This window comes from Mustela nivalis, assembly GCF_964662115.1.
Source record: "Mustela nivalis genome assembly, chromosome: 4".
NCBI classification, from domain to species: Eukaryota; Metazoa; Chordata; class Mammalia; order Carnivora; family Mustelidae; genus Mustela; species Mustela nivalis.
In genome coordinates this window covers 2,163,346-2,191,046 of record NC_139023.1, presented here as the reverse complement: position 1 = coordinate 2,191,046, position 27,701 = coordinate 2,163,346, and the positions used below count along the sequence as shown (strand labels likewise).

Genomic DNA, 27,701 nt, shown 5'->3' with positions numbered 1-27,701 from the left:
GACTTACTCAAAGTCACATAGTTCATTATCGGTGAAGTCTAGCAGTGGAGCTTCAGTGTAAATGTTATGAGACACTGTAGGAGATCTAACGAGGAGCAAGAGTTCAAGCCTTGCCCTTTATTTAGCTTAGAGTACTTTTAGGTAAATAGGCATGTAAAAAATATAACTGCAGTATAAAGCAGAAAGTGATATATTGCAAAAAAGAGAAACGTATTGGGAATTCAGTGGAAGGAGAGATGATATTTGATCTGGGGTAGGGGCCAGTGGAGAGGGAATGGTGAGAGCACAGCACTGAGAGGAGCTAAGCATGAAGAGGTCATGGAAAGGCTTGAGTGTAGGACTGTTGAGGATCGTGAACGAGACTTGGGAGGAAATGGGTTTACACAAAGCTCTTGTGCAGGGAAATAACAAGATGAAAGTTATGTGGTATTTTTTGTTTTGTTTTGTTTTTTTGTAGATGTTATTTATTTATTTGAGAGAGAAAATGGAAGAGTGTATACACATGTTGGGCTGTGGGGAGAGGGGCAGAGGGAGAGGGAGAGATAGAATCCCAAACAGACTCTGGTCTGAGCTTGGAGCCCCACATGGGGCTCTATCTCACACCCCTGAGATCATGACCTGAGCTGAAATCAAGAATCAGATGCTCAACTGATGAATCACCCAAGCACTCCAAAAGTTATGTTTTTAGAGAATGAGAGGGACTAAATTAGGACAGACTAGGGACGACAAACTAGAGAAGATGCTAGCATAACAATAATCAAGGTAAAGACCAAGAGGACTAGAACTAGATAGAAGTCCTGCTGTAGGTAGCAAGTTTCTGTGTTGATGTTTTAAATGTTGCAACCGCCTGACCATTTAGGCAAAGACAGAACTAAGAGAATGCATATTTATGTGGAAAAAAAAATCTGAGAGGTCTTACTTCACCCCAACCTTCAGGAAAGAGAAAGGGAGAGTATGAGCTAATCCAGGAGGAGTGCAGAGAAGAAGGTGAGCTGAATGAACCCGTGTAAGTCTGTTGTCTCTTCAGTCTTCCTTCCATCCCCTTTTTCTGAATCTGGCATTTATTGAGTAACTACTGGGCACTATGAGGTATAAAAATGAATCAGAAAGGTGGTTTTCTTGCCCTTAAAATGCTTACACGTTAATTGAAGTGTGGATGGAAAAATACAATATGCCCCGGAATGGCAAACTAGCTAGTGAGCTGAGAAGACAGAAAAAGTTCTAAAGGATTGAGAGAGGATACGGTTTACCCTGGACCTGCCGCATTCAGAAGTGGGTTAACAAAGGACATCTGGGGGGCTCAGTTGGTTAAGCGTCTGCCTTCGGTTCAGGTCATGATCCCAGGGTCCTAGGATCAAGTCCTACATCGGGCTCCTTACTCAGCATGGAACCTGCTTCTCCCTCTGCCTGCTCTGCCTGTAGCTCTCCATGTTTCTGCTCCCTCTCTCTGACAAATAAATAAATTAAAATCTTTTAAAAAAACGAATAAAATAAAATGGGTTAACAAAAGAGATAGCATCTGAACTGGATCTTGAAGGGGGGTATGGTGAGGACATGAGGATTGGAGTAGAAGGGATGCTCTGGTAGGAGGGAACGTCCCATACGTAGGTGAGGAAGCACCAAGCGTGGGTCTGCATGGAGAGAGGACCTCGTTTCGTTCAGAGAGGAGCTGTGAACATGGGCCGGACATCAGAATCACCCAGGAAGCTTCAGAATATACAATGCCTAACCTCATCCCCAAAGATTCTAACGTAATTGTTCCAGGTGGAAGGCCTAGGCAACTGTACTTTTCAGAAGCTCTCAGATGGTTCTGATGTGCAACCAGGGTTGGGATCAAGGTGTAAGAAGGAACGTAATAGCAAAGAAATTTTGAGAGAAAATTGAATTTCAAGGGTGGAAACCAAATCTAGTAGGTTTCCCCCCATTCTACATAGTTCAATGAGAATCTGTACCATTTGTGTCATGACTTAGAAGTTCTGAGTATGAAAATGATTAAGCCATTTTGAAAGGAGGTGAAGTTATTGTTCTATTGCCTAACCTTCATTGGTGTGCAAAAGAAAATCAGTATGAAAATATGAAATTCCATAATACAGTCTCCTTTTTGTTATTTTGTTTGTCTAATAAAATCTGCTTGAATATAGATGTTTGATAAATGGCTGATAATAAACAAGCAAACAGGCAAGCAAAAAACATGTTAAAAGATGTCAAAGATGCGTGGTTCCTATTGAATGCAGGAAATTGGTGAAACAAAAGACATTTTATGGACTAAGCCTTCCTGGATCCATCCTGAGTGTCACAGAATCTGGAAGGCAGGTACGGAGCAGACTGTGCATTGACTTGGCAGGATGTAGTTATTTTCTTTTTTATACAACAATACTCCTCACTGTACAACAGGATGCCCCCAATCCAGACTTGTCCTTTGGAAAATCACAATTGTTGAAACAGAAAAATGTGCTGCTTTGGAATGCATACACTTACCATAAGAGCTCTTTACCAGGGTCCAACCCACAGTGTCTTGATTCGGAGGGATTTCTGTCAGCTCAGTCAAGGATTTGCCCTCCCCTCTCCTCACAGTGGCCAACAGAGCCCTACACTCCGCCCCAAGCGATTCCAGCTGAATTGGTCTGTGGAGAGGCCCAGGAATCTATATTTTTAGATGTTTCCCCAGGTGGTCCTAAAGGTTAGCTGGATTTGATATCCATTGTTTTGTTATTAGTTAATTAGTACTTTTTTAGCTGTTGGTTTCAACTTACAGATTATGTATGTCCATAAGGTAATCAAACTTCATTCTTCTAAAATAAGTTTTAATTGTAAGTGGTCTAAATTACATATTCCTGAGACTATACACACTAGAAAGTACAACCATATGCCAGACTTCTGGACAACCTCCGTGGTAAAAAGACTGACCACACTAGATGCTTCTGGGATAAACTGCCGCTTTTCCCCCTCACTAACGTGGATCATTACAGAGTTGGGTGGCGGTATCCATTCTTGCTATCATGGTCTCATCAAGAATCACTTTGTCAGATGGGTTTGTCCAGAAATTCAAATGAAACAGATATATGCTACAGAAACTCATAAAGCAAAACCTGAAACCTTGGGCAGGAACTTTTCTGGTCACTTTCCCATGTATCTCCAGTACTAGCATATGGTAGATGCTCAGTAAACATCTGTGGAATGAACAAATTGAATATTAAATATTGGCTAAAGAAATGAATAGTGGGGCCAAAAATAATTCTGGAAACTTTTGAGGTTAATTTTAACATATTTCAGGATCTTGGGCACTAGAAACATATGTAGAGCTAACCTATTTTTAGCTGAAAATTACCAGAGTAATTGACTGTGGTGCTTTTCCGTCTTTGGCAGATGAATAAAACCTGGGGGTTCTTTACTGAACTTTGGAGTGGTGACCTTGGGTGTCAGGGTAATGGTGATATGTTAGGTCCATGGGCGAATGAGAAAAGTATTTCTTTTAAGTTTTTTTTTTTAATTTAGTTGTCAAAGAAGGAGAGAGAGAGACAGAGAGCACAAGCAGGGGGAGTGGCAGGCAGAGGGAGAATCAGGCTCCCCATTGAGCAAGGAGCTCCTTGTGGGACTCAATCCCAGGACCCTGGGATCATGACCTGAGCCTAAGGCAGACACTAAACCAACTGAGCCACCCAAGCGTCCCAAGACAAATATTTTTATTATTTTTTAAAATGAATATATAGTCATCATTGTATGTTATGCAGATACCAAAAAAAGACAAATTCTACTTTCTTTTCCTATGAGCAAAAGACTAAGTGAACAAAGTTTAAAATTAAAAATAATTTCTACCAATAAAAACACAATTTTTGTTTGTTTAATTTAGATAAAGATTCTAATGATTCTAGTGGTATTTTATCAAAACTCCTCTCTGTTTTGTTCCTCCAAAGCAACTACCACCCAAGTATTTGCTATTAGCAGGAAAGGTATTAATTGCCTCAATGCCGCCTCCTGGCCCATGGACTACGTTAACATCAGTGGGAAAGTGTAAAGCATTCCAACAAAGGGTTTTAATGTAGTTTTTTTTTTTTTTGCACCCATGCTGTTGATTGCTAAATGTAATAGTCTGATCATGACGCTGAATAAATGTGTCTTTAAAAAAAAAAAAAAATCAGAGGGAACCTGCCACGGGACTGAAATTGCTCCTCTCAAAAGGGCGGCCCATTACATGTCCTTCCTGCAGATGACCCAGACTTAATCCCTTAAAGCTCCACAGTCCTAGTGAAGGTTCTCAATTTTACCATATGCCTTTTTAAGGAGTTCAGGCATATTTCCTACTGCACATTTAAAGAAAAACAAACAAACAACCCCTACTGAATAGAATATATTTAAGCAAAGATATGGTTTCTTCAAAGTCTCCAAGTGTTCCCTCCAGCCCCACGCAAACTCGAATTACTGGAGCACAGGACACTCACTTACCTACACCACTTTTCTGGCTCCTAGATTTTCCTTGGAGGCCTCTTGTAAATGTTCCTATTTAACTGTGGCACAGGCACACTTATTAGGTAAAGCTGAGGTCTAGCCAACTTTCTGGTTTCACTGCCCAAATTACTGAATGTTTGGTTGATTATAGCCCTAAAACACCCACATACTAAGAAGCTTTTAAACATTTTCTCCCCTGGGCAATCACCTGGTATACCTAAACTGAAAGTCTACCACATATAAATTAAGTATTTACTCAACAAACTGCTGCTAAAATCAATGGCCTTGAGGAATATCTTTAAAATGACATAACAGAGCTTGAGTTTTATGAATTAAAACTCCTAAAACTTCAATGCTGTGCCCTCCTCTTGACCTGAAAAACTGATTTTAATTTTATACACACTATGACAGAACAACCCCTAGAGATAACCACATGTTGTTAAGAGTATGAACTCACCGATGAAGCACAGCACAAGAAAGGTGAGCTGGAGGAAAGAGAAAATTAAATATAAAAATTCGCATTATTGTTTGCGTATCAGTGCTTAACGCTAAGTATGAGTGATAACCACTCACCGTCCCAGCTAAATGTACGCAGTGGAAAAAAAGGAAATATCCCAATAAAACATCCATGTCAAAGAAAAAAAGGGCAGTGTAATAAAACAGAATGCCAAAGGTATAATAGAACTACTGTGGAAGTGAGAAAGGAGAAACTGGAGGAAAAGAGCTTTTCCCTCAATTTATGCTCACTTTCTTGCAAAACTTATTATCACAAGTTAGGGCAAAGTATCAGAAAGAGTGGACGTTTAGGTTCTTGGCTGAATGAAATGCATGAATAAGAACAAAAGAATTGTTTCCTCCGTGATTTCAAAGACTTAATAGTTAATGACAAAGAAACAGACACCAGAAAACCCACAAATCAGGCATGGAGTCATTGCAGGTGCAAAACCACAGCTAAGGGATTATTTCTAATTCAAGGGGAGCATGATTTCTTCTGGTCTCAACAGTTGAACCGGTAGTCAACTCCCATGGCCCCTTCTTAACCATTCACCACCCCAGCAGATGCTTACAATTTCTGAGGCACTGAAATCCCAAAGCAGAGTGAGGGATGTTGACATTTATTGGAACATGGAACACGATAGCATGAACAGTGATCAAGGCCATTGGCAAGAGTGGAAAATTTTATGTCGACAGTTTCTCAATTGTTATTGCTGGCTGGGATATCTCAGCATAAAACACAATCAAGCAAAGGGCAGCCCCAACTTGGTACTCCCAGAAAACGACCTCACAAGCACAAGAGGCCGCTCCAGAGGATAGGTTCTTAATCTTTTGGGAAATACAACTTATTTGAAAATTTCATGGATTTGCTCCAAAAAAAAAAAAAAAAAATGTACTTATGGGCCATACACAGAGAGTAGTGTAATAGTTTAGGATATTGAAAGACCTGCATACATCTCTTAATGAATTCCACTTGAAAATGAGACCTAAGTATTCTCCAAAATATCTGGGAGCAGTTGATGGGTCTGGATGAGACATAGAACAAGCAGGAAAGGGTCAGGAATTGCTACCAGGACTCAGGCTGGAGCTTAAAGCTATTTAAGAGGGGCTAGACCTAAATAGATCCTATCAGCTTTGTGATTAGGGCAAACTGCTTAATTTCTCCAAGCACTTTTCTACCACTATCTTCTCATCTGTAAAACAACCATTTCACAAAAGGTTGTTGTGAAGATTAAATAAGAAAATGTATTTAATGTGCCACTAAATGGGTGGTCAGTTAATGAATATTGTTTCTTTGCAGTGTATCAACTTAGAAACAATGAAGTCCTAGAGTATCATTTTTCCCTGCAGTAATCAAACACTGGAAATAATCTGTGTGCCCGTGACTGGCAATGGTTAAATAAATCATGATACGTCAACATAGTGAAATAGTACACAGCAGTCTTAAAAAAAAAATAAAGCTATAGTTAGTAAAAGTGATGTACTAGTATGAAAAAATGTTCATGTGACATTATTAAGTGAAAAAAGCAAGCTGTAAAACAATATAAATAATATTCTAGGAATTAGTCATAATTTACATAGGAATTTCCCATTTGTGGACATTGGTCTCTGTTTTTCTCTCCAAGGTTTAAATGAGAGTCTATAACCAAGTTTCTGATTTTGTCTTTAAGATGGATTCTTTTATTTTTTCTTTTAAATATTTTATTTATTTATTTGAGAGAAAGAAAGTCAGAGACAGAACATGAGTGGAGAGGGAGGGGGAGGAAGAAGAGGGAGAAGTAGAGCCCAACATGGGACTTGATTGCAGGACCTGGGGATCGTGACCTAGGCCAAAAGCAGATGCTTAACCAACAGAGCCATCCAGGTGCCCCAAAGATGGATTTTTAAAATGGAAAATGCTTAGTCAAAAAGACATATCAGAAAGCTTTATAAGGATATTGTCAACTCACTTTGTAGTTAGTATTAATTTACTGAGCTATTTAAGGCTGACTATTCACCATATCCTATTTTTGCATGCTTTTTAAACTTTGTTGATTTTATGGTTCAGACTTATTTGGAGTCATTTTCATTTTCATTGTTACTTTTTTAAAATATTTTATTTATTTATTTGATAGGCAGAGATCACAAGTAGGCAGAGAGGCAGGCAGAGAGAGAGGAAGCAGCTTCCCCACTGAGCAAAGAGCCCTATGCGTGGGGCTCAATCCCAGGACTCTGAGACCATGACCTGAACTGAAGGCAGAGGCTTAACCCACTGAGACACCCAGGCGCCCCTCATTGCTATTATTATTAGAGGTGAACATTTCTTTCATATGCATGTTAGTATATTGTATTTCTTCTTCTGTAATTGTTATTGTCTGCTACACAACTTTCTATAGTTTTTTAAAAACTTTTTACTGATTATTTTTATTAACATATAATGTATTATTTCCCCAGAGGTACAGGTCTGTGAATCATCAGGCTTACATACTTCACAGCACTCAGCACAACACATACCCTCTCCAATGTACATAACCCAACCACCCTCTCCACCACGCCCCCAGCAGCCCTCAGTCTGTTTTTTAAGATTAAGAATCTCTTATGGTTTTTCTCCCTCCCAATTCCATCTTGTTTCATTTTTTCCTTTCCTACCCCCAAGCCCCCAACTCTGCCTCTCAGATTCCTTATAGCAGGGAGATCATATGATAACGGTCTTTGTCTGATTAAATTATTTCACTCAGCCTAATACCCTCTACTTCCATCCATGTCATTGCAAATGGCAAGATTTCATTTCTTTTTATGGCTGCATAGTATTCCATTGTGTATATATACCACATCTTCTTTATCCATTCATCTGTTGATGGACATCTAGGTTCTTCCCATAGTTTGGCTATTGTGGACATTGGGGTAAATATTCCCCTTTGGGTCCCTACATTTGTATCTTTAGGGTAAATATCCAGTAGTGTGATTGCTAGGTTGTAGGGTAGCTCTATTTTCAACTTTTGAGGATCCTCCATGCTGTTTTCCAGAGTGGCTGTGCCAGCTTGCATTGCCACCAAGAGTGTAGGAGGGTTCCCCTTTCTTCACATCCTCGCCAAAATCCGTTGTTTTCTGGCTTGTTCATTTTAGCCATTCTGACTGGAGTGAGGTGGTACCTCATTGTGGTTTTGATTTGTATTTCCCTGATGCCGAGCGATATGGAGCACTTTTTCATGTGTCTGTTGGCCATCGGGATGTCTTCTTGGCAGAAATGTCTATTCATGGCTTCTGCACATTTCTTGATTGGATTATTTGTTCTTTGGGTGTTGAGTTTGAGAAGTTCATTATAGATGTTGGATAATAGCCCTTTATCTGATATGTCGTTTGCAAATATCTTCTCCCATTCTGTCAGTTGTCTTTTGGTTTTGTTGACTGTTTCCTTTGCTGTGCAAAAGCTTTTGATCTTGACGAAGTCCCAATAGTTCATTTTTGCCCTAGCTTCCCTTGCCTTTGGAGATGTTTCTAGGAAGAAGCTGTTGCAGCTGAGGTTGAAAAGGTTGCTGCCTGTGTTCTCCTCAAGGATTTTGATGGATTCCTTCCTCACATTGAGGTCTTGCATCCATTCTGAGTCTATTCTTGTGTGTGGTGTAAGGAAAATGTCCAGCTCCATTCTTCTGCATGTGGCTGTCCAGTTTTCCCATCATCATTTGTTGAAGAGACTGTCTTTTCCCATTAGACATTCTTTCCTGCTTTGTCAATGATTAGTTGACCATAGAGTTGAGGGTCTATTTCTGGGTTCTGTATTCTGTTCCATTGATCTATGTGTCTGTTTTTGTGCCAGTACCATATTGTCTTATGATGAAAGCTTTGTAACAGAACTTGAAGTCTGGAATTGTGGTACCACCAGCTTTGGCTTTCTTTTTCAACATTAGTCTGAATATTCAGGGTCTTTTCTGGTTCCATATAAGTTTTAGGATTATGTTCCAGTTTTTCCAAAAATTGATGGTATATTGATAGGGATTGCATTAAATGTATAGATTGCTTTAGGTAGCATAGACATTTTCACAATATTTGTTCTTCCAATCCATGAGCATAGAACATTTTTCCATTTCTTTGTGTCTTCCTCAATCTCTTTCATGAGTACTTTATAGTTTTCTGAATACAGATTCTTATTCCTAGGTATCTAATGGAGGTATCTAATGGTTTTGGGAGCAATTTTAAATGGAATTGGCTCCTTAATTTCTCTTTCTTCTGTCTTGCTGTTGCATTTCTGTGCCTTGATTTTATATCCTGACACTTTACTGAATTCCTATATGAGTTCTAGCAGTTTTAGAGTGGAATCTTTTGGGTTTTCCACATAAAGTGTCATATTATCTGCAAAGAGTGATAGTTTGACTTCTTCTTTGCCAATTTGGATGTCTTTAATTTCTTTTTGTTGTCTGGTTGCTGAGGCTATGACTTCTAGTACTATGTTGAATAGCAGTGGTGATAGTAGACATCCCTGCCATGTTCCTGACTTTAGGGGGAAAAGTCTCAGTTTTTCCCCATTGAGAATGATATTTGCTGTGGGTTTTTCATAGATGGCTTTGATGATATTTAGGTATGTGCCTTATATCCCTACATTTTGAAGAATTTTGATCAAGAAAGGATGCTGTACTTTGTCAAATGCTTTTTCAGCATCTATTGAGAGGATCATATGGTTCTTGTTCCTTATTTTATTAATGTATTTTATCACATTGACTGATTTGCGGATGTTGAACCAACCTTGCAGCCCTGGAATAAATCCCACTTGGTTGTGGTGAATAATCCTTTTAATGTAGTGTTGGATCCTATTGGCTACTATTTTGGTGAGAAATTTCGCATCTGTGTTCATTGAGGATATTGATCTGTAATTCTCCTTTTTTGGTAGGGTCTTTGTCTGGTTTTGGGATCAACATAATGCTGATCTCATGAAATGAGTTCAAATTTTTTCTTCCATTTCTATTTTTTGGAATTGTTTCAGGAGAATAGGTATTAATTCTTCTTTAATGTTTGGTATTATTCCCCTGGGAAGCCATCTGGCCCTGGGCTCTTGTTTCTTAGGAGATTTTTGATGACTGCTTCAATATCCTTACTGGTTATGGGTTATGGGTTATGGGTCTGTTCAGGTTTTCTATTTCTTCCTGGTTCAGTTGTGGTAGTTTATGTGTCTCTAGGAATGCATCCATTTCTTCCAGATTGTCAAATTTGCTGGCATTTAGTTGCTCATAACATGTTCTTCTAATCGTTTGTATTTCTTGGTGTTGGTTGTGATCTCTCGTCTTTCATTCATGATTTTATTTATTTGATCCTTTCTCTCTTCTTTTTGATAAGTCTAGCCAGGGGATTATCAATCTTATTAATTCTTTCAAAGAACCAGCTCTACTTTCACTAGTCGTTCTAGTGTTCTTTTGGTTTCTATTGCATTAATTTCTACTCTGATCTTTATGATTTCTCTTCTCCTGCAGGGATTAGGCATTCTTTGGTGTTCTTTCTCCAGCTCCTGTAGGTGTAGGGTTAGGTTATGTACTTGAGACCTTTCCTGTTTCTTGAGAAGGGCTTGTGTGGCTATATGCTTTCCTCTCAGGACTGCCTGTGCTGTGCCCCACAGACTTTGAACAGCTGTGTTTTCATTATCATTTGTTTCCATGATTTTTTTCAATTCTTTAATTTCCTGGTTGACTCATTCATTCCTTAGAAGGATGCTCTTTAGCCTCCATGTATTTGGGTTATTTCCAACTTTCCTCTTGTGATTGGGTTCAAGCTTCAGAGCATTGTGGTCTGAAAATATGCAGGGAATGATCTCAACCATTTGGTACCAGTAGAGACCTGATTTGTGACCAGGATGTGGTCTATTGTGGAGAATGTTCTATGTGCATTGGAGAAGAATGTCTATTCTGTTGCTTTGGGATAGAATGTTCTGAATATATCTGTGATGTCCCATCTGGTCCAATATGTCATTTAAGGCCTTTATTTCCTTGTTGATCTCTTGCTTGGATGATCTGTCCATTTCAGTGAGGGGGGCGTTCAAGTCCCCTACTATTATTGTATTATTGCCGATGTGTTTCTTTGATTTTGTTATTAAGGGGAGAATTTGAGAGATAAGTGATGCCATAAGATGAACAATATTAGAATAATTGGGATTCCAGAAGAAGAAGAAAGTGGGAGAGGGACAGAAGGTATATTGGAGTGAATTATAGTAGATAATTTCCCTACTATGGCAAAGGAAACAAGCATCAAAATCCAGGAGGCACAGAGAACTCCCCTTAAAATCATTAAAAATAGGTCCACGCCCCATCATCTAATAGTAAAACGTACAAGTCTTAGTGACAAATAGAAAATCCTGAATGCAGCTTGGAACAGGAAGTCTGTAACAAACAGACTTGTAACATACAATGGTAGAAATATTAGACTGGCAGCAGACTTATCCACAGAGACCTGACAGGCCAGAAAGGACTGGCATGACATATTCAGAGCATGAAATGGGAAAAATATGCAGTCAAGAATACTATATCCAGCTAGACTGTCATTGAAAATAGAAGGAGAGATAAAAAAACTTCCAGGACAAACAAAACTAAAGGAATTTGCAAACACAAAAACAGCCCTACAGGAAATATTGAAAAGGGTCCTCTAAGCAAAGAGAGAGCCTAAAAGTAGTAGACCAGAAAGGAACAGAGACAATACACAGTAACAGTCACCTTACAGGCAATACAAGGGCACTAAATTTGTATCTTTCAATAGTTATCCTGAATATAAATGGACTACATGCCCCAATCACATGACACAGGGTATGAGAATGGATAAAAAACCAAAACCCATCAATATGCTGTCTACGAGAAATTCATTTTAGGCCCAAAGACACCTCCAGATTTAAAGTGAGGGGATGGGAAACAATTTACCATGATAATGGACATCAAAAGAAAGCAGGGGTGGCAATCCTTATATCACATAAATTAGATTTTAAGCCAAATACTATAATAAGAAATGAGGAAGACACTATATCATACTCAAAGGGTTTGTCCAACAAGAAGTTCTAACAATTTTAAATATCTATGCCCCTAAAATGGGAGCACCAACTATATAAACCCATTAATAACAAAATCAAAGAAACACATTGACAATAATACAATAATACAATACAATACAATACAATAATCAAACTTAGTTCATCAAGAGTGGCTGTTCCTACCTGATTTAAATGAGTACTGTTTTCAAATATGACATTTCAGGCAGGGCCTTGGCTTTTCAATGTGTACAATTACAACCTGATTTTTAAAAAATTAACAGCTCCTTTTGAACCAATGCAAATAACTAAATGGCCATGGAAAATTAAGTGTAAAGTACGTGTAAAGTTTCATTTAATTTTTCTACACTTGGAGTCCAACTAATGGAAGGTAAAAATTATAAATTAAAACTGTTAGAGGATATTTGGACATTTGATTAAGCTAGGATCAGGATACTAGAGAAATAATACTTAGTCATATATTTAATTAAATAAGCATTTAAAATAATAATACATTTTAGGGGCGCCTGGGTTGCTCTGTGGGTTGAACCTCTGCCTTCGGCTCAGGTCATGATCTCAGGGTCCTGGGATCAAGTCCTGCATCGGGCTCTCTGCTCAGCAGGGAAACTGCTTCCCTCTCTCTCTCTCTGCCTGCCTCTCTGTCTACTTGTGATCTCTCTCTGTCAAATAAATAAATAAAATCTTAAAAAAAATAAAATAATAATACATTTTAAATAAGTATAGACATTAATATGATTGTAAAGGAACTTATCTTTATATAAGTGAGGAATCTGTTCTTTTCTTTCTTCTCTTTCTTTCTTTTTCTTAATCAGGAATGTAATAAATTCAATATAAAGCATAGAAAAAATTTCCTATAAGTCACACATTATTTGCTACCTATACAGATGACACAGAAGGTCAAAAAAAATATTTATATATATGTCAAGAAATGAACCAGTAAGTAAAAAAAAAAACAAGCCCATCAAGATAAGGCAAACATTAGGAAAATTTTATAATATTTCATCACTTCATTTCAAACTCAAGTGCTATAAACCAAGTCAAGTAAAATTTACTTCCAAAGTTGCCCTTTATTTTACTTTTTCTGTCACAACAAATCTCAGGGTACCAAGGAGTTCAAAGTAATTTTTATATTTATTAAGATGTTATTTCTGTTAACATTTTAATTCATGTTCATCATTGTTCTAGTCAAACAAATCAGTAAGTATTTAAAAATTTCTCAGTTTCAACTTCTAATATGGTAAATATTGATGGTTATAACCCACATAAAAGTTTTTGGGAGACCTTAGTAAGTCTTAAGATTGTACAGAGGTTTTGAAAAGGAACAAAAAGGAAAAAAAGTCCTGAAAAACACTACTGTATATATTTATACAATGAATATTCATATGTAAAACCAGTACTATAAAGCTTGTATTATAAAACAAAACTATTTTCTCTTTGGAACACAAAAGCACATAGACAGTGGTTTTAGTCTGTCCTTATTACTCTGTGTAGTTTTATCATTGTATTTGAATAAATTTAAGAAAAGCAAACCCAAGTAGCATAAAATGTATGCTTGTATTATACCTAACACTCATAAGTCACACTATAAGCCATTTTTATTAAGCCAAATGATTTTACTAGTCTGATTTACCAAAATTTACCTTAATTACATGAACTTTAATGTTCAAAATATTTCTGAGTTTCAAAATAATAACATTTTTAAAAAGGTTTATGTATGTATTTCAGGGAGAGAGAGCATGCACAGGTGGGGAGGGGCAGAGGGAAAGGCAGTGAGAATCTCAAGCAAGCTCCACACTGAGCTCAGAGCCCAACACAAGGCTCAATCTCATGACCCTGAGATCATGACCTGAGCCAAAACCAAGAGTCAGACACCCAATCTACTATGCTACCCAGATACCCCTAAAGAGTAACTTTTTATTTAAGTATACGTATATCAAGTATTCAAAGTTTTGATTTCCTTGTTTTCCTGGAATTTTAAACATTAGCCACAGACCAAAAGTAAACACAAAAAAATTACCAGACTATATTTCAAAAGGTTGTTTCCTTTCCTGATAAGCACAAGATTCTCAATCTGAGCTCAAACAGACAAGCAGACAAAGAAAATAAAATACTAACAAATCATGTTCTCTGTTGTCTTCTCTCCAAGAAAGAATAAATCTCTATAATCTATTACTCCATTTACAAAGATCACAAAATTTTGACCACAAAAACAAATTACTGTTACCAATGGGAAATAATTTGTTGATTTTAAAAGTCCCCAAAACAAAAACAAATCACAAAAGTAGTAAAATAGAAAATATGCAAAGAAACAGAGGATAGGCAAAGTGAAAGTTCTGTAACAAGAGGGAATTTACCTCTCGAAACCAGGAAATGCCCCGGATTATGTCCTACATGAGGTATAACACTCCTCCAACAACACAGGTTCCTCAGACATCAGCTGACTCCATCGGGCATTGTAATTTACTACAAGATAATTGTTCACAAGGTAGTTGTATACAAGGTAATTTTTCATAGAAGGATATAATTATAACTCTCATACAGATATGACATGAATGTGCCAACTCTTTTATTTAATTTACTAATTATAGAAAGAGCAATCAAAGGAGAATTCTAGGAGCAAAACATATAGGGAATAAGAAAAATTGAAATTAATTTGCAAATAGAACTCAATGCAGTGTAATAATTAATTGAATTCTATTGCATACAATTATTTTCATCTTTTTGACAATAATATTTTGCATTATTATCAAGTTTTCCACAACTTAAAGAGTTGTAAAATAGAACAAATACCATGAAAGGCAGAAAAAAGTTGGATGGGTGAGTCACTCAGGATACCCACTATTTTTGTTTACCCATTTCAGTCTTCACAGTTTTGCTGACTCTACTTAAAAGAAAAACTAAAACATTTTTTCTTGCTAACAAGAAATGACTATCATGGGGACAAAGCAGGATGAAAGCTTTCCTCTAGTCCTACATCTAAATGCCTTATCATCTCTTTCTACAAGAAGAGAGAGCAAGTAACTTCATTCTTTTGTGCATTGAATAATATTTCCAATTGTAGATATTGCCAACTCTTTTAGAGTCTATCTTTTCTCTCTTCTCAATACCACATTAGTGAATACTCCTTCCCACAGGAGTTCCCCAGGAGCCTAGTTGTATTATAGAGTATCCTGAATAAAGAGCAAATCTTTTTTCACAGATTATAATTCAAAGGGAGGGGGAAAAAAGTTCAAATAGTTTTTAAACAGATAAGAAGGTTTTAATTAAACCCACCATGGACAGGCACTTCCTCTAGTCTTCATCAATTCCAAACTCAAGGTCATTTTTATTTGACAAACTTGAAATTGTGATAGGATTTTTTTTAAATTTGTTAACCTGTGATCACATGTGTCTATAAGTCCTTCCTTGGAAATTCTGCAGAGTTATTGACTCGTGGGGTTTAGCAGGGTCCAGACAAGTATGAGCTTCTGATAGTTTTCAGTAATATCACATCCCAGAGCCTCAAAGCTTCTGAATGGAATTATCACCACTCCTAAGAAAAAGAACCTGAAGGGAAACACAAAAATGTCTGTTTTTTAAACATTTTTATTTATTTTTTAAAATTTCGTTTCAGTTGAAACATGAAAATGTCTTAATGGCCATTGCATTTTTTTTCTGTTCCTATAATATTGAAACAAGAAAATTTGTTTAATGCCAATCATTTGCATGATAGACTGGACTGATTAACAATATAATTTATGTATTTTAGTCTTCCCCAGGTGACAACTCTACTAGAACCCCTATCCAGACAGAACTCTACATTCAAGTTGTCCTTTTTGACCACATTTCCAGAAGAAAGACTTAACTACCAACACGTTACATGGTCCCCTAATGGCTTGCTAAATTTGGATGAATTCTGTAACCAGAAACAACTTAGAAAACAAGTGAGTCCTGTAGCTGGGATGCAAGCTGGAATAATAAAAGTTGATAAAGAAATTAGAAAGAAAACCGTAATTGTGACTCTCTTTGTGGGGTACAGATCTTAATCTGACTTGAGGTTTTTCTAAATTTTTCCCTCTAAATCCTGAAGCTGATTGTAACAGTTCTTGGGAGAGAATCTTCTTGATACTTATTTTGTAGCTCAGATCTTCCAAAACAAAAATACTCCAGGTCCTACTATTGCCAAATATAGAGGTCTGGAATCTGTACCATGTGGCAGTTCTATCTACTAAATTTGTTGAATATTGGTAAGTCTGAAATTGAAGAACAAGAGTAAGAAGATATAAATACAAGGTTTTCAATAGCTCTGTATGAGGAAATAAAATCTCAAATGTTCCATGAGGTGGTGTATAAAATGAAGTGTTTGATACACTTGTGTGCCTGGACAATGTGAACCCCATGACCATGCAGCTGAGAAAAGGAAATCTAAGTGAAACCAAAAGATTTTAGGGAAGTGAGGACTTCATTAGGGAAGAACATGTTTTCCTCACGTGACATTGCAGGTGGCTTTTGTGCCACTTGTGATTTAAAAATTAATATTTGAGTCTTCCTCTTCTTCCCATTCTCTTCTCTTTCTAAGCAATCCAGTACTGTGGCCATTAGTTGGGGCCAAGCAAGACAGAAGTCTGCTCAATGTGTGGGAATGGGAAAGCCCAGAGCAGGGCATCAGAGCTCCAATGGGGGGAGAAAGGTGTATTCACAGGGGGGTGATGGCCTGGCATAATATTGGAGATTTCATACAAGATGAGGAGAGTGGTATTAAATTAGAATTAGGTATATGGGTGTGATCTCATGATTTTCAATATATACAACAAATACAGAACATATGTTAATGTTTTATGATGCACTTGCCATTTCTCTGTTCAATAAGAGGACTTCAAAACAGCAACACCCAATCAATGAGCACACATGGCACCCAGATTTTGGTTTCTCACCACCATTTTCTACCAAAAAGAAGCAGTCATCCTTGGGGAAATGACTGATTCCAGGGCTGAGGCAGGGAAAATATGTGGATCTAGAACTTCTTTTTGTGCCAGAAAGCAAAGAAATTCTTGAAAAATGAAGGGATTTTTCAAAAGGAAACCACATCCACATTGAAAAAGTTCCTACTGGCCAAACCTGGGACAATTTGGGCATCAAAATAAATAATGAAAAAAAAAAACAGGCAGAAAGTATAAAACCATGAACCCATACTCATCTATATAAAGGAATAAATGAAATGTTTGATGAGGAATGGAATATTTACATAATATCTCCCACAAAATGTGTGTTAGTTACAGAGGGAATCATGGAAAAAACTGGAAGTCACCACTTTCAACAAGCGATGGAAGGGAATATATTTAGTAATGAAGGAAACTGAATTTGTCCCCCAAGTAATGTGCAAGAGAATAACTCACCATCACTTTTGTAATAATCCTGCCAAAGTTGCATAACCTGAATATGATCAAGAGGAAACTTAGAAAAAAAAATCCATAGACATTATGCAAAATAACTGGCCTGAGATCTTCAAGTTGTCAAGATCTTGAAAATAGAAGCTTGAAAAGCGGTCTCAGACTGAAGGAGAGACACGATAATCAAATGCAACATATGATTCTGCATTGTATCTTTATCCTATAAGAGGATACTGGGGACATCTGGTGAAAATTGAAGGGTTTCTGAAGATTAGATGGTGGTAATGTAAAAGTGTGTGTCCTGATTTTGATGATTATGTTGTGGTTATATTAGAAAATGTCCTTGATTGTAGGAAATTACACTAAAGTGTTTGGGAGTCAAGGGGCATCATGTCAGCAAATTGTAAATATTCCGGGGGTTTTCTTTGTGTTGTCCTTGCAACTTTTTTGTAATTCTGAGATTGTTTTGATCTTAAAAAATATTTGATTTATTGCATTTGTAAATTAAAAACTCTATTTACTTATATTCTAAGTATTTTAATTTTTACTATCATTTTTCTGAGTTCATTTATAGTTTAATTAACTAAATTTTTTTAAACATTTTAGATTTTGTGATTTTCATTACATTCAATTTTCTAATTACTTCAAAATTTTAACTAGGAAATGAGCCTTTGTATACATTTAAATAACTTATAAATTTAAGAATTTAAATGTATAAATAAAAAGACTCATAGTCTCTTAAAAGTTCCAGTATGGCTTATAAATTTATAAAATTTTAGTTGACACTCATGTCTGAACTAATTATTCAAATATCACATTTTAAATTGGAAGGATATGTGGTAGTTTTCATAGATGTTTTAACTATTTAAAAATTTTTTAAAGATTTTATTTATTTATTTGACAAAGAGAGGTCACAAGTAGGCAGAGAGGCAGGTGGGGGGGGTGGGTGGGAGCAGGCTCCCTGCTGAGCAGAGAGCCCAATGAGGGGCTCAATCCCAGGACCCTGAGAGCATGACCTGAGCCTAAGGCAGAGGCTTAACCCACTGAGCCACCCAGGTGTCCCACTATTTTAAATATTTTTAAATGTAGGTATTTAAAATACTTAATATATTTACAGATTATTCCCATATTTAATTCCAAGGTTTAAGACACTAATAATTAGCTTCTGGACTGAATTTATGGATAGTGAATACTGAATGGAGGTTTGAGTTGGGTTATGGGACATACTCATTTGCTAGGGCCTCCGTAACAAAATACCACAGACAGGGTGGCTGAAAAAACAGAAATTTATTTTCTGAAAGTTCTGGAGACTGGAACCAAGATCAAGGTGTCAGCAAGTCTGATTTTTCCTGAGAGTGCTCTCCTTACGTGCAGATGGCAGCCTTCTTGCTATTTCTTCACGTGATCTTTCCTCTGAGCAGGTGTCTCTCCATGTATCAAAATTTCTTCTTATGAGAACACCAGATTGCATTAGAGTCCACCCATGACCTCATTTTAACGTAAGTCTTTAAAAGGGCCTGTCTCAAAGTACAGTCACATTCTGAGTGCCTGGGGGATAGGACCTTGACCATGAATTTTGGAGGGATACATAATTTAGCCCATGCATGGGATATGGACTGCAAATATCCAGGATATTTTGTCATGATTAGACCCGTTCTGCCAATGCTAAGCCAGGTCTAGACCTCCAAGGGTTCCAGGTTTATGCTGTTCAAATGTGGGCTGCCTTGCTGTCTGAGAGCTGTGGAGTCTCGAATCATATTACCTAACTCTGTCATCTGATTGGGGTTTGCAGGACCCACCCAGGTCGTTTGATGCTCAGTGAATCTATATAGGGTTTCATTCTACTGTGAATTGTTTTTATATTCTTTCTACCAGCAGAGCCATGACACCTATAAATATTTAAGTGATTTCTGATTATATTGAGTGTATTTCTCCTATCGTGCCTTGTCCTGTGGTCACAGGTCTAAGGTCAAACGAATGCAGCTATTGTAGATTCGAAGTTCCTTTCGTGGAAGCTTATTGAGGTGACTTTCTCCCAGTAAAGAAGAGAGTAATTCGAGAACTGCTATGCCTGAATACAGGGTACCCTAAGAAAGTAATTTTAACTTGACACTAATGGTGGGATGCAGGACCAAAGGGAAGGAGTATGTGAAATGCATGTGAGAATCAGCAGAAGAACAGTGGGCCAGCAACACGGCACCCAAAAATGGAAGAATGAGCGAGCCGACTCAAAGGAAATGAAACAAGAAACTGAGCAATGCAATAAAGAGGAAAGAGCATTAAGAACCAGACTATTTGGCAAACTGATGTTGATAATTGGCCAAATCATTTTATCTCTCCAGACTCTGGCTCTTGTAGGTCTCCTCAAAATCCAAAACATCTCTGATTTCCCTTGCTGTTTTTCTAATCTATTTATAGACTCCCTCCGCGGAACAGAATAGCCTTGCGAGTTAAGTAGAATTTTCTCCAAGTGACAGTTCAAGTGTGTTATCCAAGACTCTGCTTGCAAGTGACAGAAATCCAATTTGAGCCTTTATTAAAAAACATGGAGGCGTCTCCCAGGACGAAAGAAAGAACGGAATATGTCTGCATCCCAGGAATAATCCTATGATCATAATCAAACACTTGAATACTATTGAAACTCCTGCTTTATTTCATGGCTGCATTCCTCTCTGCACGTCATTATTCTCTTCCAACCGAAGAGCCTCTTTATTTCGATGGGCGGGGTCACACTCGCTGCCTCCCTGCCTTCCTCTCTCTCTCTTGTTCTTTCTTTCTCCCTTTTTCCCTTTCTGCCTCTTTCTTTCTTTCTTTCTTTCTTTCTTTCTTTCTTTCCTTCTTTCTCTCTCCTTCTCCCCCTCCCTCTCCCCTGTCCCCCCTTCCTCTCCCCCTGTCCCCCGCCTTCTCCCCCTGTCTCCTTGCCCTGCCCTCTTTCCTTCCCTCCTTCTCTTCTCTCTCTTTCCCAATTCCGGAATCCCCGAAAAGGGACCCCTGACTCAGCTTTACTCAGGAGCTAAAGCCCCCACTAAAATTTAAAATCTAAAGTGATCAGGCTCTACAAAATTATGTTTCCCACAATTCGAGCAACTATGATAATCCTGCAAATGGATGAGAATCTTCAGGAAAGCAGGCAGTTTGGGGACACAGCAATGCGTCCAGTTGAAGGGAGCAGCAAGAGCATGTGGGAGACAGGAAGGGGAGCAGCACCCGGGACACTGGCCCAGGGGCAGCACCCGGGACAGTCGCCCAGGTACTCAGTCACGCAGCAGCAAGTGACTTCTCCCCTTTTCACTGACGGTTAGCAACGGAAGAAAACAGCATGGCAGTAGGACTGGTGAAGATTCTCTTCGTGGCTTATAATGCAATTTTCTGGGATAAACAATCACATAATCAAAACGATCTGACATATGACCAACGTCTTGAGTGTTATTGTAGCTCCCAGGATAATATGTTTTGAACAATAGACAATAACCATAAACTTCCTTAATCTCAAGGAAATTAAAAGGAAATGTATACTCATTTATTTATGAAGGACCTTTTCTGAGCCAGATTCTTTTCTAGGGGCAGAATAAAGAATACGGGGTCCCCTCCAGGAATTCACCAGCTTGGAAGAAGGAATCTAAAGACGGAGGTTTTTCTAGTCGTCCCTGCCGTTACTGCTGTTGTAAATGATTTTCCCCTCAGCTACCAATAGGTTGTCGTAGATAACTACACGAATTGACGGAGACTTTCTAGAATCATACTGTTAAACGATGCTGCTGCTGATTTACTGGAAATACCACTTGGGAAGTATTTCCCAAAGCATGTTCTATAGCGTACTAGTCTTTTAAAAGAATCTGCCAGGGCGCCTGGGTGGTTCCGTCGGTTAAGTGTCTGTGCTCGGTCAGCTCAGGTGGTTATCTCAGGGTCCTGGGATCGAGCCCCACGTTGGGCTCCCTGCTTGGCGGGAGTCTGCTTCCCCCTCTCCTTCTGCCTGCCACCCATCCTGGGCTCTTTTACTCTTTTTCACTGTCAAATAAATAAAATATATTTTTTTAAAGATTTTATTTATTTATTTATTTGACAGAGAGAGATCACAAGTAGGCAGAGAGGCAGGCAGAGAGAGATGCGGAGCTCGATCCCAGGACCCTGAGACCATGACCCGAGCCGAAGGCAGCGGCTTAACCCACTGAGCCACCCAATAAAATATTTTTTAAAAAAGTATATGTCCCCCCCAAATTTTCTGTGATTGACTAAGTGACTGTTACTGATTCCAAGAGGCCCAAAATAGAGCTCTACAGGCTTGTTTAACCTAGGTTCGCGAATTGTCCCCTGGTCAACATCCCCGTTTTCACATGAAACACCTCTGTTACTGGAGATTTTCTGTTGTTTGCAAGCCACACACACACAAATACCTCACACATTTAAACAGGAAGACGTACATACTAAAATCCAAGAAAGAGTTGAAAAGCAAGATTCAGGAGAGAAAAAAATAAAGAGGAGTTCTGGGAGCCTCTCTGATGAACACGGCCAGTGATAAAGCTGAGCTCCAACTACTTCCCAGTCTCTCCGTCTGTCAGGAGAGGAAACTTAATCAGCCCCAGAGGGGCAGGTGCATATCTCTGGATCAGTCAGCGGTGGTCAAGGTCGGAAGGGAGTCCGAACACCTAAAGGTCCTTCTAGAGCAAGATGACTTATCATGAGCTGGGAAGAAAGCTCTACTGTGAAATCTCTTGAAACTAGCAGTATATCACACACTGTGAAAACCATTAAGTATGATGTTGACTCTTGATTTGATATTCATATTTTAATATTAGATGGAACTATACTCCTATTTCCAAATTTGCTTTAAGACTTAACTAGGAATGAATATCAATGTTTCCTTCCAAGTGCATTTTTGCCACCAATGGAAATTATTATTAAAACTAAAATCAAGTTAGATGATATGGTACATGTATAAATTTTGATATACATTCCAGGTAAAAATGCTTCTTGAGCAATTTCTTCAGTAAATTGTCCAAATTGGTTTGCTCATATATTATTTGAGATTTTTGCAATTCTAGTTATGAGAATGCTTTCAAATGTTCTTGTTGTTGTCTTAATCTGAAATTTCCTAACAACATATGATGTTGAGCAATGCCATAAATTTTCCATGTGTGTTCTTTTTTGGTAAAGTATCTGTTCCAATATTTTGCCCACTTCTTAATTGGACTTTTTTCTTACTGCTGCTTTTTAAGAGTTCTTTGTAAATTGAAGACGCAAATCCTTGATCAGTTATGTGTTTTGCATATATTTCTTCCCAGTCTGTGGCTTATCCCTTCTTTCTCTAAAGTATGTAGCTGTTTTGAAATACTATCTTTAACAGATTACTTTTTAAAAAATCAAAGTAAGATTGGATTTTTCCATATTTCAGAAAACATTTTATGTAAAAACTTGGATTATCTTAGTTATTAAAGATAACTCTCAATAGTAAAACCACATAGCTCAACACTTTTCAGAAGAAAAAATTTTGATTATCTTTTTATTAGAGAAATTAAAGTTTTTTATTTCTTGAGCTAATTTTGAACATTAAATTTTTCTCTGAAAAATAATCTACTTCATGAGGTCTTCTAACATCTTTTCATAGAATGGTACATAATATCTGTTGTAATATATTCCCTCTGTACTTTTTGTGATATTAAATGTATAATTTCTATTTTTTTAATCTGCGTCATACCTTATCTCTTAATTATAATTATAAGAGATTTGACTTTAAAATGCCTACCATTTTGCTTTTGAATAGATTCAGATTCTGTTTTGAATTAATTGTTTCTATTTTTGTTTTTCATCATATCCTTTTCTATGCCTTTTTTATTGTTTTTCCCAAACTTTTTGAAATGCAATTAGTCATTATTTTTATTTCTGCTTTTCAAAAATAATGAAAATTTAACACAAATTTTTTTTTCTGAGAACACCATTGGCCACCACCGACAAATTCTGAGAATTACTGTTCTCGTTTGGTTTTATAAAGACTCCATACTTGCATTATTTGCATTAGCGTTTAGCCCAAAATTTTAGTTGGCTTTTGTTTTAATTTCAAAGTAACCCTAATTACTTTTATCTATGCTTGTGAGCATGATTTCTAATTTTATTGCATTGCTGCCAAAGAACCTTGCCTTTACAATTCCCACTTTGGGGATTTTATTGATATTTTCCTGTAACTTAGCTTACAGTTAGCTTTATTTTTTTTTTAATGTAATGTTTCACAGATGGTTGAAACAAATGCATATTGTTTATTTTAATGTGTATTTAAACTGTAATAACATGTTATCCGAGTACCTATATCACTTTTTTATATATATACATGCATATACAGGGGTGCCTGGGTGGCTCAGTTGTTAAGTGCCTGCTTTTGGCTCAGATTATGATCCCAGGGTTCTGGGATCGAGTCCTGTATCGGGCTCCCTGCTCAGCAGGGAGCCTGCTTCTCCCTCTCCCACTCCCCCAGCCTGTGTTCCCTCTCTCGCTGCGTCTCTCTGTCAAATAAATAAATAAAAATCTTTAAAAAAAAATTTTTTAAGTACAAAATACAAATAAAATGAATGTACACATTCATTCATACACGTACATGTGTATGAATGTATGTGTTTTGGACCCTCAAAGGCTAACAGAGATATGGCCAAGTTTTTTTTACCCTGAATAGTGTTTAATACGTCTTATAAATCTAACAATTTTTTTCTTAATTGATTTTGAAACTCCTCCTTTTGTTATTGTTATGGGCATTGTCTGCATGGACTGTACCTGCACTGAAAGAATCTTTGATTTCCTTTTTTTTTTTTTTTTAACTTCAATCCCATTTTTTCCTTGAATTTTAAAATATCAACTTTGCTTTGCTTCTGTTTTTATTTGTCTGGTAAATGAGTGCCCATTTTATTACCACTTCCAACATTTTTCAGTGTTTATTAATGTAATCTGGTGGCTTAAACCCGGGTTATTGTCATTTTTAATAAATCCTGTCTTTTAATAATATTCATCAAAAATTAAAGTTAATTTTGCAGCAACATTTATGACAATTATTCTTGCTTCTAATTTTAAAATGCTTCAGTTGTCACTGCCAGTCCTGTTACACCATGAAATTCTTATTCTTAAATTCTAGTTTCATCAAGTAATATTTTTCTTGCTTATTCTTCCTGTTAATTCTAAAATATGTTCCCATTCTCATAGCAAATAATTCAAGTAGAATTGAAAAATAGATGGAAGTAAAGGTCCTTTCTCACAGGCCTGGGCCAGGAGGGGACATGTGAGATCCCTAGCACACACTGTTTAAGGAGACAATCAGGTTTGTACCTTAGCTACGTTTTCACCTGACCCTAGGCCATCCCTGCTTCCCAGTACTTGCTCCACTGCAGAAAAGATACCACTGCTGACAGTTTGTCTCTCTAGATAACGGTGTGAGTGTGTGAGTGCATGGCTTTTTTTATTTTTTCTTTGATATTTGGTATTGTCGCTACATACGGTTTCCCATTGCTCCACATTTAGGATGGGGTCACTTCAACAAATATTTATCAAGAGCCTCCTGGTGCCTGCTGTTGTAGGCCTTTAAACAAAACAAAGACTCGATGAACACGAACATATTTCAGTCTTCCAAAGATCTGCGTGCTCTTCCAGTATATGGATGGACCATAATGTTTTCAACCATTTTAACCATTTTAACATTGATGATGTTAAAGTATTTGTTGTATTAAACTATGGTTTTCTTAACATTTTCTTCCATGTAGAAATTCTTGAATATGATACTGCTGGATCAAAAGGCAGGTGTGTTTGTTTAAATGTTGAGAGATATTAACAAATCGCCTTTCCAAAGTGTTACACCAGTTCACAGGCCTAAGGTGAATATGAAGGTGCATCTTTCCCTCCACGGATATTAGATATCAGCTGTCTTTTCCTTTCTTGTTTCTCTAACAGGTAAATATTTGTACTCCACTGCAGTTTTCAAGTTGTATTTCTTTAATTATAAGTGAGTTTGCACATATTTTTATATATTTATCAAATACCTTAATTATCTTTCTGTGTCATCTTGTATTTTTTAATTTGACATTCTTTATATTTTATTAAATTCTTTATTTTTTAATTGATTTGGAAAAGTTTGGGATATACTGGTTTTTTTTCTGAAATATGTGATGCAAATGTTTTTCTTAGTTTATTGTTATTTGATTTTCTATGGTTGTGCAAAAGGATTCAATTTTTAAGTAGTCAAGTTCAATTATGCTCTATTATTAATAGCTGTTATATTTCATGACAGGAAGACTTCCCCACTGCAAGATAGTAATCACTTTTAAATTTTCTTCTGGATACTTTTGTTGTTATTTTTAGATGTAGATTTTTGTTGACTTGAGATTTATTTTGATATAAAGAATGATAAAGGAATTCAACAACTTTTCTTAAATAACTATTAATTTGCCCCAGTATTTTTCAAAATAATCCATTTTTTCTTGACCAACTTTAAGTCCCAGATTTACCATAATAAATTCACTCCTTTTCTTTTGTTTAGTTCTAGTATCTTTGTATTGTGTATTGCTGGGTCACCGCATGCTTTAATTTCTTTTTTCTTATAGCTTTTAATATCTTTTAGGTCAAGTTCATCTTCATTCCATATTTTATAACAGTTGAGGCAATGATTTTTCTTTTCTTTTTTTTTTAAGATTATTTATTTATTTATTTATTTGACAGAGAGAGAGAGAGATCACAAGTAGGCAGAGGCAGGTAGTGGGGAGGGGAAGCAGGCTCTCCGCTGAGCAGAGAGCCCGATGTGGGACTCGATCCCAGGACCCTGAGATCATGATCTTGGCCGAAGGCAGAGGCTTAACCCACTGAGCCACCCAGGTGCACTGAGGCAATGATTTTTCTTTACATTATCTTTAATATAATTTTTCAAACTTCAAGAGCATATAAGGATTACATAGGCAGTTAAGGTACGCATTTAACATAATACCTGTCACACAGTAAATAATAAATCATAGCTTCTTAAATTAATTCTCCAGTGTAGTGAATCCATGTAAACCTGTGCTTGCTGCCACAGACGGTGAAATGGCCACGGTCTCCACTTACTCTGCACTTGGACGTTGCTTGGATTTTCTGCCCCCACTTGTTCCTCCGCCACAGCAGAATCTGTACAGCTCTTTGTTGAAGCTGTGTATATGGTGTAACTCTCCTGGACTGAGGTGGGACTTTCTCCTGCGCCCATGATGCCACACACTGAGGGATAGCATGATAGTGGTCATTCCTGGCAGGAAAATTTGCCAAAATGGTTCCTCTCTTCTCCTTGTAGGAGCCCCTACAAGGAGCCCCTCATCTTCTTTTCCAGTTACTTAGGAATAAGAATCGCGGTAGCCATGTCAGAGAGCAGTACTTTTTAAATTGTTTTCTTCAGGATCTTGACGTTAAGTTTAAAAGCCTTATGGCCATCTCAGAGGGCGATATGTATAAGCAAGAATTAGTGAGCTTACAAGATTCCTGTGCATTCTCATCTTTCTGTTTCAAGAAATACTTTATTGGGACAAATGATAACATTATTTTTAAAATAAAGGTGGGGAAGGAGAGGACAGTGGAGTAGAGAGACTCTTGTCCAACCCTCTTGTTAGTCTAGACCACGGCTTCTCAATATCGGCACTATTGATGTTGGTTGTTGGGTGGGGGCAGAGTATCCAGTGAGCTGTAGGATGTTCAGCCCTATCCCTGGTCTCTAGCTGGTAGAAATTCCTCCACAGTTACGACAAATGGGAAGGTCTGCAGACATTGCCCCAAATCACGTGGTGAGCAAAATTGTCACAACTGAGAACTACTGGTATACATCAGGCTTTTGCACAGTAAGGCCATAGAGCGGACGCATGTACCCCCTCCACATCTTCCTTCAGTTTGACAAGTTTGCTTTTGATAACAAATTATGTTTCTCAGTCCACTTCATCAGACTTTGATTAGTAGAGGTTCCCTCCAAACTGTGTAAGATTTAGTATTTTAGTGTTTGTGGGGTTAGAAAAACCGCATTAGGTCCCCTCAGCTTGATAGTATTCAATACCAGTCTCCTCAAAGACTCTAAATTGTACGTTACTCGCATAATAACAAGGAACCTACTTATCAGTTAAGGATGATCAGCAAACAAAAAACATTAAACAGTCAAGCAATATCTTCTCATTGGTGTTTCAGCCCCCAGAAGCCTATCAAAATGTGCATAAGAAGTGGTACCTGGTTACTGCAATGTTACTCTTCATACACTCTTGGCTTTACTTCTATGTCTCTCTGCCTGGTTAGTTTGGATCCTTGATTTCTCTAACATTTCACCTGCTCTCTTCGTATGCTTTGAATGGATCCGTGGATACTACCAGCTCTTGAATCCGTTTGCCTCTCCCAACCCTTGTCACTGATGGTGCCTATGATAA

General features: G+C 37.4%; 1 protein-coding gene and 1 long non-coding RNA gene across 2 annotated transcripts in view; one reads left to right on the top strand and one right to left on the bottom strand.

Moving 5' to 3' along the window:
* The window catches only part of CFAP299 (cilia and flagella associated protein 299), a 598,310-nt gene extending 582,385 nt beyond the window's left edge, over window positions 1-15,925 (top strand). The window contains exon 6 of the mRNA XM_082726526.1: window positions 15,687-15,925. Within this exon, the coding sequence (XP_082582652.1) occupies window positions 15,687-15,782 (96 nt within the window). The 3' untranslated portion in view covers window positions 15,783-15,925. The remainder of the gene's footprint in view (window positions 1-15,686) is intronic.
* The window catches only part of LOC309862545, a 531,010-nt gene that overhangs the window by 48,772 nt on the left and 454,537 nt on the right, over window positions 1-27,701 (bottom strand). The gene's annotated exons all lie outside the window — the stretch shown is intronic.